Genomic DNA, 12,709 nt, shown 5'->3' with positions numbered 1-12,709 from the left:
CATTTTGAGATCTAATCTGGTCCTTTGATTTGATCCAATGGCTATTAAATCAGTCCTCGCTTTGAGTCCTTATTTTGAGTCCTTATATATATAGACACACATATATGTATGTATGATAATTGAGGCAACTTGTTGGGTATCAAATTTAGTGTCATTTTAATGTACCTATCTGTCGCTCGTTTCTTTTCCAAAGCTACGTCAAACATTTATATAGTTTACAAGTCCCAAATCTCATGTAGTATGACTCGTGTCGAGTTTAATTATATATTAAAAATTTCTTGAGGCTATCTTTGCACGAAAGTAGTGATTTGTAACAACCAAAGTTAAATATGGATTGATAATACCAGAATCACCCTCCACTAGAATAATGACGAGTGACGTGGAGATGTTGATGGACTGATCGTAGTACCGAACAAGCTCGCTCCGAGCTACTGGCCAAGGTATAATCAAGTAACAGGCCGATCAGATGGCACCCGAGTATTGTAGCCTAGTCAAGAAGACATCTTGGTACTAAATCGATCATCATCACCTCGGAAATCTGGGTGGCCGAATAACAAGAGAAACTGAGAGCCCTGAAGGAGACATACTTCAATTAGGATTTAGGAAAATGAATCAAGATGGGATTCACCCTCCTCAAAAATCCGTCTAAAAATCAAGAATGCATAGATTTACCCCTACCAAAATTAAACCTCTCAAACTCATATAAATTGGGGCCTCCAACCAGCTCCATGTAAACGATTCTGAATCCTACACTTTTGATTGTCAGTCTAAAGAAAGAGCTTCGACCACTTCCAGCTAATAACATCTCAAACTGACTTGAACGTCGAAAAGGTTCACCGAGAACAAACTCAGGGGCCTCCCTAGCTTATGTTTTCTCCTGTGTAGGAAGAGAATGACAATCGAACAATCATCTCTGACAGTTAATCCGACCATCTGATACGACACCAAAACCGAGCTAGTTTAATTTGAAGATCATCACCGATAATTCGAAGAAACAACAATATCTCTAGCTAATACGAATTAATGCCATATTAAACACTTGATTATAAAACTTCCTTGAGGCTCAAACTCGATATTTGAAGGAACGAGAAACAGAACATAATTAATACTTTGACAAACAAAACTAGAGAAGCAAAAAAAAAATAGAGAAGGCCATGACATTCTCAGTTCATGACGTGCCTGTTGTAAGAAAATATGCATATAGCTCTTTGGATGGGAAAGCATACTTAGTAAACAGCACACACACAATTGGCAACAATAAATGAAATGACGAATTTGCTTTTGATTAAAATTATTAATTTGGAGTGCTTGTTGCTTTGATTGCTTCATAACCTTGTCATCGGCTAATTAATAAGAGCAGTTGGTGTGATCCCACACGTAGGAATTCTAAATTACGCACGCTTCAACTTGACTTTTAATTGGCCTCAACCAATCGGACCACACAACCTTCTTGACAGGAGTATTGTTTGGGGGTCTCTTGGAGGTCATTTTTTGAGGGTCTCAAGCATTATCCACATATTAAAATTCTAGCTATATAAGGCATCTTGACTTTTGTCCTTACTATTATTGAGAAAAAAATATGTACAACTTTAATGAAAAAAATATATATAAGAAAATAAGGTCATTAGATGTGTAGTGTAGATGCCCAAATCCACAATCGTTGAACAGTCAACATAATTTGTCTTGAGCCATTTACAGCAAATCTTAAGAAACAAAGCAACGATCAAGATAAAAAGACTTGATCACTAGTGGAGTGCCTACCAAAGAACCTCTGACGATCAAGTCAGTAATCGAAAGAATGTTGGGTAAAGTAGTTATATCAAAGATGTAAAGTATGGGATGCACATATGAGATGGGGGTGCAAGGGATCTGTCGTAGGCAGAAGGTTGAGGGAGTTGAGTGTTTTGAGCTATGAGTGCATATGATTCAACGTGCCCTTCTAAGGAGAAGGAGAGGGGTTTTTATAATAGGGTCTTGGGCGACCAAGACTGACATGAGGTACATGTTGCAGGTGGTTGTGGGAAGGTAGTTCGAGGTATGTAATGGTCGGATCACGGATGTCAGGGCACGCGCGTGGCTTGCTATGAGTGGTTGAGGACAGGGTCGTAAAAAGGCAGACGGCGCTATGTCAAGTAGTGGTTGCAGGTTGTCTGATTTGACGTGCTTGGCTTAGAAGCCGTATTTGGTCTGTCTAAGTCAGATTCGACAGTGGTATGTGGTGACCGTTGCCTTTGGACGGCTGAGTCAAGACAGAGATATCGTGGTTCAGATGCACGATTGGCATGGGGTGGATCACATATGTCCATGAGTGTGATATGCAATAGAGTTGGCTTGGATGACCGATACTTAAGGCGAGCATGATTATGCTCACCGATTGCGCGTGTGTTTGGGCGCCCAAGAGTGCGCCACTAGTAGGCTTGGCCGCTTGTGGGCTTGTTAGACTTAGCCCTGTTTTGACCAAATTTACTGACTGGTAGATCAAGACGATTTTCAGTCACTATAGTTAATTTGAACATGCACAGACGAACTTGTCTCATTTATGTTCATTAGAGTGGTTCGTTCAACTAATTGAATTTTATACAATGTACACAAGAGAATTATGTCTTTTCCTCTTTGAATTTTGAAGCACTCATCAGAAATTTCAGTTCAACCGTAAAAATAGTACTAAATACTTGTTCTTCGACACGTACGATTCTCTGCAGACACGGTCTCTTGCTTTGTCTATGAAGGACATAACCCATGCCAGGAATTAACCACTTAACGTACGAGCCCCATACATGCACTTGGGTGGACGTCTCACTTTGACTTATTATATCAACATTGTTGTGCCCACCATATTCGACAAGCTTATCGCCCACGTTGACTTGAGTAATTTAGTACACAAAATTCCACACTCACGCGGTCAACATTTTTGGACCTATATATATTAGCCTTTAACTCTTTCGTATTCTCAATTATTACAAATATACATAACAACGTTAGCGGAAAAATTTGTGAAACGTCTTCAAATAAGCTCCTCGTTAGAGCTTTTCTTTTCCAACAGATCCGTTGGCGGAACCACCTTGTTTGGTGGAACTGCTCCGCCGATGGAACCGCCTTAATTACCACAAGCAGATAGTTTGTAATTTGTATTACTACCTTAAGCTTTACTGTTTTAAGAGCAAGCGACTGTCTCTCCAGTCTTCATCATGCATGGTAGGTCGTCATTAATAATCTATCTAGCTAGCTAATTGTATGTCTTAAATACTAATGACCCACAATATGCATGTTAGACCGAAGTTAAACGACACCATATTCATATGCATGTCAAGTTGTTTGTGTTAGGATGAAATATTCCACATCGGTTATAAACCAGACAAAGTGCCTGTATATAGGAGCAAGCCCCCTCTCCCCTTAATAGGCCTTTTAGGGGGAGGCCCAAGGGGGCCCATAAATATTTACATGGTATCGGAGCAGGTGTGCGCTCGTCCTCGAAATAAAGTCCACTCGTTGGGCCTTGGGCATAGATACCCAGTTCACGAGTGCGGGGGAGTGTTAGGATGAAATATCCCACATCGGTTATAAACCAGGCAAAGTGCCTGTATATAGGAGCAAGCTCCCTCTCCCCTTAACAGGCCTTTTAGGGGGAGGCCCAAGGGGGCCCAGAAATATTTACAGTTTGACTTGTTGAAGCTGATGGATCGACTTTGATAAGCTGACTGGGTCTAACAAGGCAACTTGGACGTGCAATATTATATTATACTAGGAAGAAGCCCGCACTTTGCGGCGGGTGTTGTTGTTGTTATGAGTGATATACTTAGGCAAAAAGAACGAATCGTAGAAAACAATGCAACATTAAACAATGACAACAATATAACAAATTGATGCTGATGAACTCACAGAAGGATTTTGGAAATGCATAGTAACTGATATCTTTCTTAAGATGTTCAATACCATTAAAAATTCATTCCTGAGAATCTGCAGCCAAGAAATGAATGACATAAGACTATTCTCATGTGCAAGAATTTTGATTTGATTCAATCGGGAATGACCACACACAGAGGACAATATGCATAAACTGCTTCATAACCATTGGGAAGTGGCAGAGCCACCAATGTGTTTTCCATTGAGAACCGCCTGCAATGATGTTAAACATTTACGAATCCTTGCTGAGAAATTTAACAACTAATAGCATAACAATGTTAGTTTTCTACCCACAAAACTAAATAGATATTGAGTGAACCCTTTAAAACATGGACTAATATGAAAGTAAATACTATACTCCAAAATGAATCAATTTCAACCAATCCTCGACAACATCAATACTTTACCTTAACTATAGCTGAAGATAGCCGTCATTTTGCTGTAGGCTGATCTTCCACTCCTGTTCTATCTGCCTGCAATCAGATTACAAAAAGCTCATCTAAGAGACAACTCGAAAGAAACACATAAGCAAAGCTTGCGTTGGCTTTGGTTTCAAGATTTGGAAGAAAATGACAAAATTGAAAAAGTAGAGCGCCAATTCAAAGAAAAACATGGCACAAATCAAATGCATGAACATGAACCCAATACTCTCATATTCTTGGCCTCACCATAGTTCTCCAACAAAATGAAATTGAGGGACTACAGGCGAAGAAAAATGTCATGGGATTGCCGTTAAACCACTACCAAATGCTTTGATAATCAACACTGGAGACATTTTTACCCGAACCACAATTGGATAAAACCCAACGACACCAACATAGGAACTCAAATTAACGACAATTGAACCTCACCTGAGCAATCGAAAGGAACCCACACCACAACGGGAAGTAGCCCAATCGAAAGGAACCCACACCACAACGGAAAGTAGCCCAACCAAATAAAACTTCAGATCAAATAAACCCCCTACAAAATATCTAGAGCTTTGCAAACCATAATAACATATACATGCATCGTAGAGCACAGCTTCGACTCTAGCAAACACGCCGTCGACAGAAGAAGACACTTGGAAAAGTTATGCTCACAAGAAGACAAACGGCATAAAAAAAATGCCCAATTGATACGATTTTGTAAGTAAAATTTCTTTGATTCCAAGAGAACAATTTGAGTGAGGAGAGGTGAGCTGCAAAGCAATGGCCAACCTTCCTGAATAAGCCAAAGGAAAAAGACAAAAATCTTTAGATCAAACGGCCCACATTCTTACACACATGCCCTCCACAAGATCAAGACACCTGAGCAATTTTTGGTACATGAACCGTAGAACTCAAACTCTATAAGCTCTGTGACGAAGAGATGGCGACACGTACACAAAGTGCCTCTCAAAGAAGACAAAACCTGATGAAAAAGTTCTGGCAAAAGACGATAAAAACGGCATAAAAAGACAACAAAAGCACGCAATCACTCACGAGAAAGCCACAACAACCATAGGATTAGAACCCATACTCCGCCATCGGACGCCCGAGAACCAAGGCTACTGAGGACCAAACACGCAAGTATGCATTGCGGAGGGAACTCGCTAGGAAATGGGCCAAATTCTAGCAATCTTATATATAAGTAATAGATATATACGATACCATCATATATATGCGCAATATTTGATGATAACAATGTAGTTAAGCCCTATCTATATACAAGTCAAATAGTCAAATTACGTAACCCACTAATTAATGATAAAAGTGTACGGTCGAAGACGATATATATATCCTAGTTGACCCCTAGCCAGCAAGTAATTGTTGCAGGTTAACTTGCAATCAAAGTAGCGACTTGTGGCTTTCATCATAAATATCTTTTTTGGACTTGAAAGTCATGAGTATTACTTCAAAGTCAAAGACTGATCAATTATTTAAATTAATCAATTTACAACCATTGAAATTTAATTCAAATCTTTGATGCTTATCCGATACATTGTTGGGATATACACATGTGACGAGAGTCTCGTATCGATTAAGTATAAGAAAGTTAAATGATTCATATATTCGGATGGTTCTTAACCTATTGCTTTTAGATTTAGATGAATTTCAAAAGTGTATGTTAATCGCGTAGGTCTATGGATTTGCAGGTATAAACATGGACACTTTCCGATTAAATCTCCCCAACATACATAATATTCATTTTCCAAGTTCGGAGACTCACTCGAGTCAATTTCACTTAATAGCTCAACAACTAGCACGCGCCTTTAGTTGGTCCAAATCAATGGCCTTTTAATCAACTAGCACAGTAGCACTCACGAGTTTCAGATTTAGAACATGGTATCTGAACATAGACTCGATCCTAAAAGATCTCTACAGTGTCCATGTTGGCCCTTGCATAATCGAGCCTACACGGTCACACGTGTGGAAAAATTCTAAGACTTGTATCCCACTGATGTGATTTATAAGTAAAGATCGAAAGTTGTTACGAGTTAATGTCTCACGTCATTTGGCTTGAGCTTTTTCCCTTGGGCCCAAGTACCATTAAATGAGACGATCCATAGAGGAACAAAGTCACACGGGGCTGATGTTTCCTCGGAAATCAGCGGATAATATCATGGATGTGAGTAGAGTTGAGATTTTCTACGAAAGTTAACGATGAACATCAATTACATGCATGGACTCTTGTATTCAATTCCGCTCAACAATAATTGCAGCCAAATTAGGTGTGCAAACTATTCATGATCAGCAGCAACTTGATTTCAACTGTCATAATAATATTAACCAAACATACCACAAACGATGGTACTATTTGGTCATCGAATTTGTTTCTTCTAGTTACTCAGGAAGGTAATTCAAAATTGGCAAACGAAGCGTTTCATTGGCGTAATTAGACATCCACCTAAGTCATCAATGATAACAGTAGAAAGAGGTGGTGGATAGTTTTTTACATGCCGTCGATCACCTTAAGTTGTCGTAGGGTTAGGGATTGGTAACTAACCAATTTCAGACACGGGATTGGATATTTTCTTGGGGATTCCCTTCATTTATTTTGAATCCAAACGAAAATAGGGACTTTTGGAGGCCGGTACATTTGATTATACTTAATTGTAAAAAAGTACAATCACTAAAACATCCTTTTAAAAAAGTACACTGGGGATCATCTTTTACCAAAATAACCTCAATTTTGATTTTCTCTCTCCACGAATTGTGATACAATAGTGATACTTTTAAATAGAAGATCCAATTTAGTGTTCAATTTATATTTTTGGCTCATAAAATGATGATATAAATGTTAGAACGTAAATTTGATAGCATTACATGTCTTTCTGGTTCAGTTATGTCATTTTAGTGGATTTTTGATGTTCGTGATACTATAGTGATACATCTCTGTAGCTGTAAATGTTTTTCCAAAACGAGCAAGAGATGAACAAACCAAGAAAAGAAAACCAAGAAAGGAAAAGTAATTAGGAAGAAGAAGTATGCATATTGGTTCAATTGTATCATTTTAATGAATTTTTTGTGTTCGTGATACTATAGTGATACATCTCTGCACTTGTAAATGTTTTTTCAAAACGAACAAGAGAAGTAACCAAGAAAAGAAAATCAAGAAAGGAAAAGTAGTTAGGAAGATGAAGTATGCATACTAGTTTCATCATTTTAGTGGTTTTTTGGTGTTGGTGATACTATGGTGATACTATAGTGATACATCTCTGCAAAAAACGAACCAGAGTCCAGATCTGCAAAAAAACAAAGCACAACCCAGATTGAACAACGAAGCATAGTCCAGATCTGTCAAAAACGAAGCAGAGCAACTCGATGCAGTCCAGATTGAGCAATGACGAAGAAGGAGATGAAGAGAGGAGAAACTCGGCCAAAAACGGAGAAGAAGACAGCGAAGAACCAGATCGAGAACCAGAAGAAGAAGAAGAAGAAGAAGAAGAAGAAGAAGAAGAAGGAGAGAAAGAAGGAGATAACTTTTAGAGTGTGTTTGGATTGAGGGATTTGGGGGGAAGGGAAGGGAAGGGAAAGGGAAGGAAGAGAAGGGAAGAGAATGGAAGGGAAAATATATTTCCATCTCTCATGTTTGGATAGATAAAAAAAGAAAGGAAAGAAAAGTAGTTTAATTTACTAGTTTATCCTTATTTTTTATGTTTAAGTGTTATGTCCAAGGGTAAAATAGGTTTTTAACTTATAAGTAACTTAATTAGTAATCTCTTCCCTCCAAATGACTCCATTTTGGGAGGAAAGAATTTTGACAAAAATTTAAAGAAATCTTCCTCCCAAATCTCTCCCCTCAATTTTTTATAAACTATCCAAACAAGAGAATTGGAAGGAAACTCCCTTTCCCTTCTCTTCCCTCCCCTCCAAATCCCTCAATCCAAACACACTCTTAGTAGAGAAGAAGGAGAGAAAGAGAGGACACACTAGAGTTGGATAGTTGGAGGGAGAAGAAGAAGAAGAAGAAGAAGAAAGAGTAGGGTATTGTAGGTATAAACTAAAAAATATCTTAAGTTAGATGACCAAATTACCCTTAAATTGCACTTTTTTACAATTTTAAAAATATCCATGACCTTTTTACAATTAAGTTGTCTAAAGTGCTCTTACTGCCAATTGTCCCACGAAAATATTACAATTAAGGACCAATTCGTAAGGAGGTGAAGGTCAGTCTTGATTCATGAAAGACTCTAAATAAACCTATAGCCTACAGGGCCTCCATAAAAAAACATATAGGGCTTACGGTCTAATGAAGTCCAATGGACCCTATTGTCATATTAAGATTCAAAACAATCCAACGCGTAAAACTAAAAGCCCAAACGAAACCTAGCGCGCATGATCAAACGCAGCGCAAGACACAAGTCATATTTGGCATATTCCCATGAATCCCATCCGCTAAAAGGTTAAAAAAAAGGGTCACTTGGACCTTACATAGTAAGCCAACTGCATCGCAGACTGGGCAGAGAGTGGACAAGTATTTGATGCCCGATAAGTGGAGATTGAATGTAGGTCCAGCCCACTTTTTAAGGCCCAGTGCGGGACAAGACCGATGTTGAGCTAATCCATGGGCAGCATGTCCACAGCTCACTCTTGCTATATACACTAGCAACTGGTTCACAGCTCTCACTCTTGCAACATACTAATCTGCGTTTACTAAGCTCATATCAAAAGGTTTTGGCCCTACCCATTTTGTCGTTTTGTTAAGGCGGACTTCTCTATTTCATTGTGCCGCCCTCCAATTCTCCTCCAATATTCATGGACTCCAACTCACAAACAAACATATTTGGCAGCTTTGGATTATCCATCCAAAAAACTTAACTACAACGATAATTGACAAAAACAATTGCCATTTATTTTATATCCAATGAATAGTGGTTGTGATTCTGTTACTTTACACCCGCGAATCAACGGTCAATCTCTACACAATGATGTATACACGCACGTGTTCTTTGTTCTTTACACTCTCTCATGTTCTTCTTGGATTTGTTTGGCCGGCCATTCAAAATCTTCCAATAAACAGGCTCAACGGCCGCCCTTGGGGGAAAACGACGAAGTACTGTAATTCGACGAAACACTCCCTGATCCCCCGCTTACACATAGAATAGCTCCGATAAGTGATTTCCCAAATCATCAGGGGCAAATCTGACCAATTCCTCACTCCCAACTGCCCTCCTAATGACCATCCGATGCATGGCGTAAAATTCCCGATATGCCGGCAAAAGTTTCTTCGCCACCGAAACTTTAATCTCGTCTCGGAGTTTGGAGTCCGGGATCACCCACGAGCTCTGCTTCTTGTACGTCTCTTCAAAGGCAAAATTGAATCTCCGGAAATGATCTTTCACATGCAGGAGCGAAATATCGCCCGTTGGATTTTCCGGTAACGAAGCTAATACTTTGCTCCATCCCATTCGCTCGTAATTCGCTGCGTATTGCTTCACTTTCGCCTCGTGCTTTTCAATCCATTCGTCTCCAAATAGGGAGCTCAGGTTCGACGTTCGGACCTTAACGACGACGTATTGCAGATTATTGGCTAAAAACAGATACGACAGTGCCACGTCCTTGTAGAGCTCTGCTTTGCCGTCCAGTTTGCAGAGCAAGACAAGGACGAGCCAGTTAAGTCTCGATGAGATTGGAGACGAAACGTTGTTATCGGCTACCGGACTCCCAAAGTAGGCTTCCGGTAGCGGAGACGGCACTGTTAGTGGCCAATCGGCTAGTATATCGGCGAGGATTCCGCTGTAATCTGTGAGGAAGGTTAGGTAGTTCATTACGTAGCGCGTCAGAGGGTGGATCCCGCCGCTTGGGACCGGCTTCTTGGAGTTGTCCTTCTGAATCGCCGCTTCGAAGTCCGTTAGCATCATGCGGACCGCCTCACCGAGCTTTACCAGCGAATTAACCGCCTGGGATCGGATGCCTGAGGTTGATTCGAAAGCAAAAATTGATTCAATCTCAGACCAGAGATCTGCTATGGCTTCGTATAGGTCCAATGTACGGAACATTTTCTCGGGACTTTTCTTGCATTTGGCAAAATTTTCAGGGAATACGAACAGAGCCATGGCCCCCTCTCGTGAAATGTCCACGAAGACGGACTCTGCAACTGACAGAGAAGCAGAGAACACTTGATCACAGAGAATTCTCTCGCCGGTGAAGATAGTTTTAACAGCAAAGTTCACTGCGTTCAACCAGGTTTTGATCTTTATTTCCACAATCTCCCAGTCCATCTTTCGAAGCTGCGAGAAAGTCAGTCTCTCCACTCCAAGATGATACAGAGCCTCATCCACAATTGATTTACGAACAATTTTGTATATTTTCACACACTCTCTACCATAACCAGAAGAAATCATGCAATTGGCAATGGCTTTCAAGTCCGTCACGGCACTAATCGAAACTTGCTCAACCTCCGATACCAAATCTCCAGCGACCTCCGATGTCGATTCTCGAGCGACCTCCAATGCCGAATTCGTCACAAATTTGAACTCTTCCTCTGAATCATAGTCGAATCCCGAAAAACTAGATCTTGGCGTAGCCGATGATCTGGTCGAAACAGATTCTGGATCTAAATACTCCCGATTGTTTTTTAATATATAATAAAACTCCTTCTCTAATCGTTTCATGGCAATTTGCATAAGATTCTGAGCCCGAACAAGCTTCTCAGAGTTCGAATTGTCTGTCACAAGATGTTTCATGGCGGACTGAAGGTCTTTGACGGAGTTGAGGTACTGCCTTGATTCATGGCGGTTGATAGAGAAGAGGGAGGTGTGGTCGGCATAATTGGAGGCCTCTGACTCCCATTTGTTTATCAAAGTTTGTGCATTCTCAATGTTGTCCTCCATTAAAGACTCAGAGAAGGTGTGCCGCGCCGGTGATAGAGCCGGAGAGTTAAAGGGCGATGGTGATCTCGCCGGTGAGTTGGAGAATATGCTTGTCATCCCCTTCCTCGGCATAAACTTCACTGGATATAACTAAAGTGGTTTTGGCTGAGAGAGAGAGAGAGAGTTGTTTGTGTGTTTTGTGGGTGGTGGATTTTGGGGGTTCAGTTTTGGGAGAGAGTGAGGGTATTCATGGGGTATTTATAGAGGGAGATTGAGCGTTGTACAATATTGAGGAGCCTCCTTCAGATACACATTTGTTTGACTGTAATGAATGAGTCAACGCGGTATCACTTTCGCTTTTTCATAATATTCGTTTTTCCTGTTTTGGATAGTACGTTCGTTTTTATATTTTGTTATTAATAAATAAATATTATGACTTGTTTGCGTGGGGAATAAAGAGATTGAATGGTCAAGATTTGTTTGTTTATATTTATTGATTTAGTCATTGTGTGGTGTGGGTGCAAGAAACTTCCTTGGAATGTACTTTTTATATGGGGGGAAAAAAACTTCCTCAAAATGTAGAATGTTCTTATAAACTTTCGATTAATACAACGATAATTTTTTGGTTGCATAAGCTGCTGGCATTTTTTTTTTGTTGCACAAAATATTGACAGTAATGCCATTGAGGCATTTACGTCACAGCTGAGAGTGCTGTAAACTAGGGTGGTAAAAAATCTTTTATTGGGTTAAGCGGAAAAATAAACTCAAAAGACGAATGACTCGGTTAATGATGATAATACATTTTTCCCTTAACCTAATAAAAGATTAATCATAAAGAAGTACTCATTTTATAATCTAGACAAAATTTAAAAAGTGTTTGATCAAATTCATAATGAGGTTATTATGTAATATTATAAAAACGACAAAACATGATAACTCGAAAAGAAATTCTAATCGTTTTTACTTTTATCTTAATGTTAATAAGCTATATATATATATATATAACATGTAAAAATAAATAAATTTGGGGCCGTTGACTCCAAAGTTCTAGCTATTAGCTAATACGATGTGTATACTTAACGTAATAATTTACATTTGTTTATATATAGTTTAAGCGCGTGACTTTATTGGGCAAAAATAGAGTCGCACAAATTTTAGAGTAGTTGGACCACTACTCTCCATATATGATAGATGGTCTACACGTCCACAGCATATTTAGTTTTAACGTAAATGGCATGCAATAGCAATAATATTATAGCCTATTACACAAAAGGGCCTGACATTCATTTATGTCCTCGAGCAAAGGGCTGAAACATGCAACTTGCCTGTTGAGCTGAAGACCACAAGAGTAAGAGTTGTAGTAGTAGTAGGGCAGCATTTAATTGTGTGACCAATTCAAGATATATAACAGATCTAATGACTTCCTGGAAGTTGTATGAGAAGGAACGAACATCCTTTAATAGTACTTAATTGCATATATCGTAAGGAATTCATATTCTTCGAAGACTCGTACGTTAATTCATCTTTGAA

The 12,709-nt window shown here is 39.4% G+C and overlaps 1 protein-coding gene and 1 long non-coding RNA gene across 3 annotated transcripts; both read right to left on the bottom strand.

The window, feature by feature from the left end:
• Positions 1–3,897: 3,897 nt before the first annotated feature.
• Positions 3,898–5,488, bottom strand: LOC119982551. Of its 2 annotated transcripts, XR_005464424.1 has the most exons (3): positions 5,367–5,488; positions 4,755–5,106; positions 3,898–4,376 (listed from the first exon to the last, which is right to left on the bottom strand). It is a non-coding gene; the product is annotated as an uncharacterized LOC119982551 (long non-coding RNA). The 2 variants fall into 2 exon arrangements; XR_005464423.1 differs by having other exon boundaries at positions 4,755–5,420.
• A 3,709-nt stretch (positions 5,489–9,197) lies between these two features.
• On the bottom strand, positions 9,198–11,390 carry LOC120008838 (exocyst complex component EXO70H1-like). Its single transcript, XM_038859200.1, has one exon. The coding sequence runs from the start codon at positions 11,309–11,311 to the stop codon at positions 9,458–9,460; it is 1,854 nt and encodes a 617-aa protein (XP_038715128.1). The 5' UTR covers positions 11,312–11,390; the 3' UTR covers positions 9,198–9,457.
• Between the last annotated feature and the right edge of the window lie 1,319 nt (positions 11,391–12,709).

The sequence above is a fragment of the Tripterygium wilfordii genome, chromosome 2 (assembly GCF_013401445.1).
Source record: "Tripterygium wilfordii isolate XIE 37 chromosome 2, ASM1340144v1, whole genome shotgun sequence".
Classification (NCBI taxonomy): Eukaryota; Viridiplantae; Streptophyta; class Magnoliopsida; order Celastrales; family Celastraceae; genus Tripterygium; species Tripterygium wilfordii.
This window is presented reverse-complemented; position numbering and strand designations above follow the sequence as displayed.

Bases quoted from the DNA above. Each gene is read 5' to 3' on its own strand.
- LOC120008838 (XM_038859200.1), bottom strand. From the start codon at position 11,311: ATGCCGAGGAAGGGGATGACAAGCATATTCTCCAACTCACCGGCGAGA.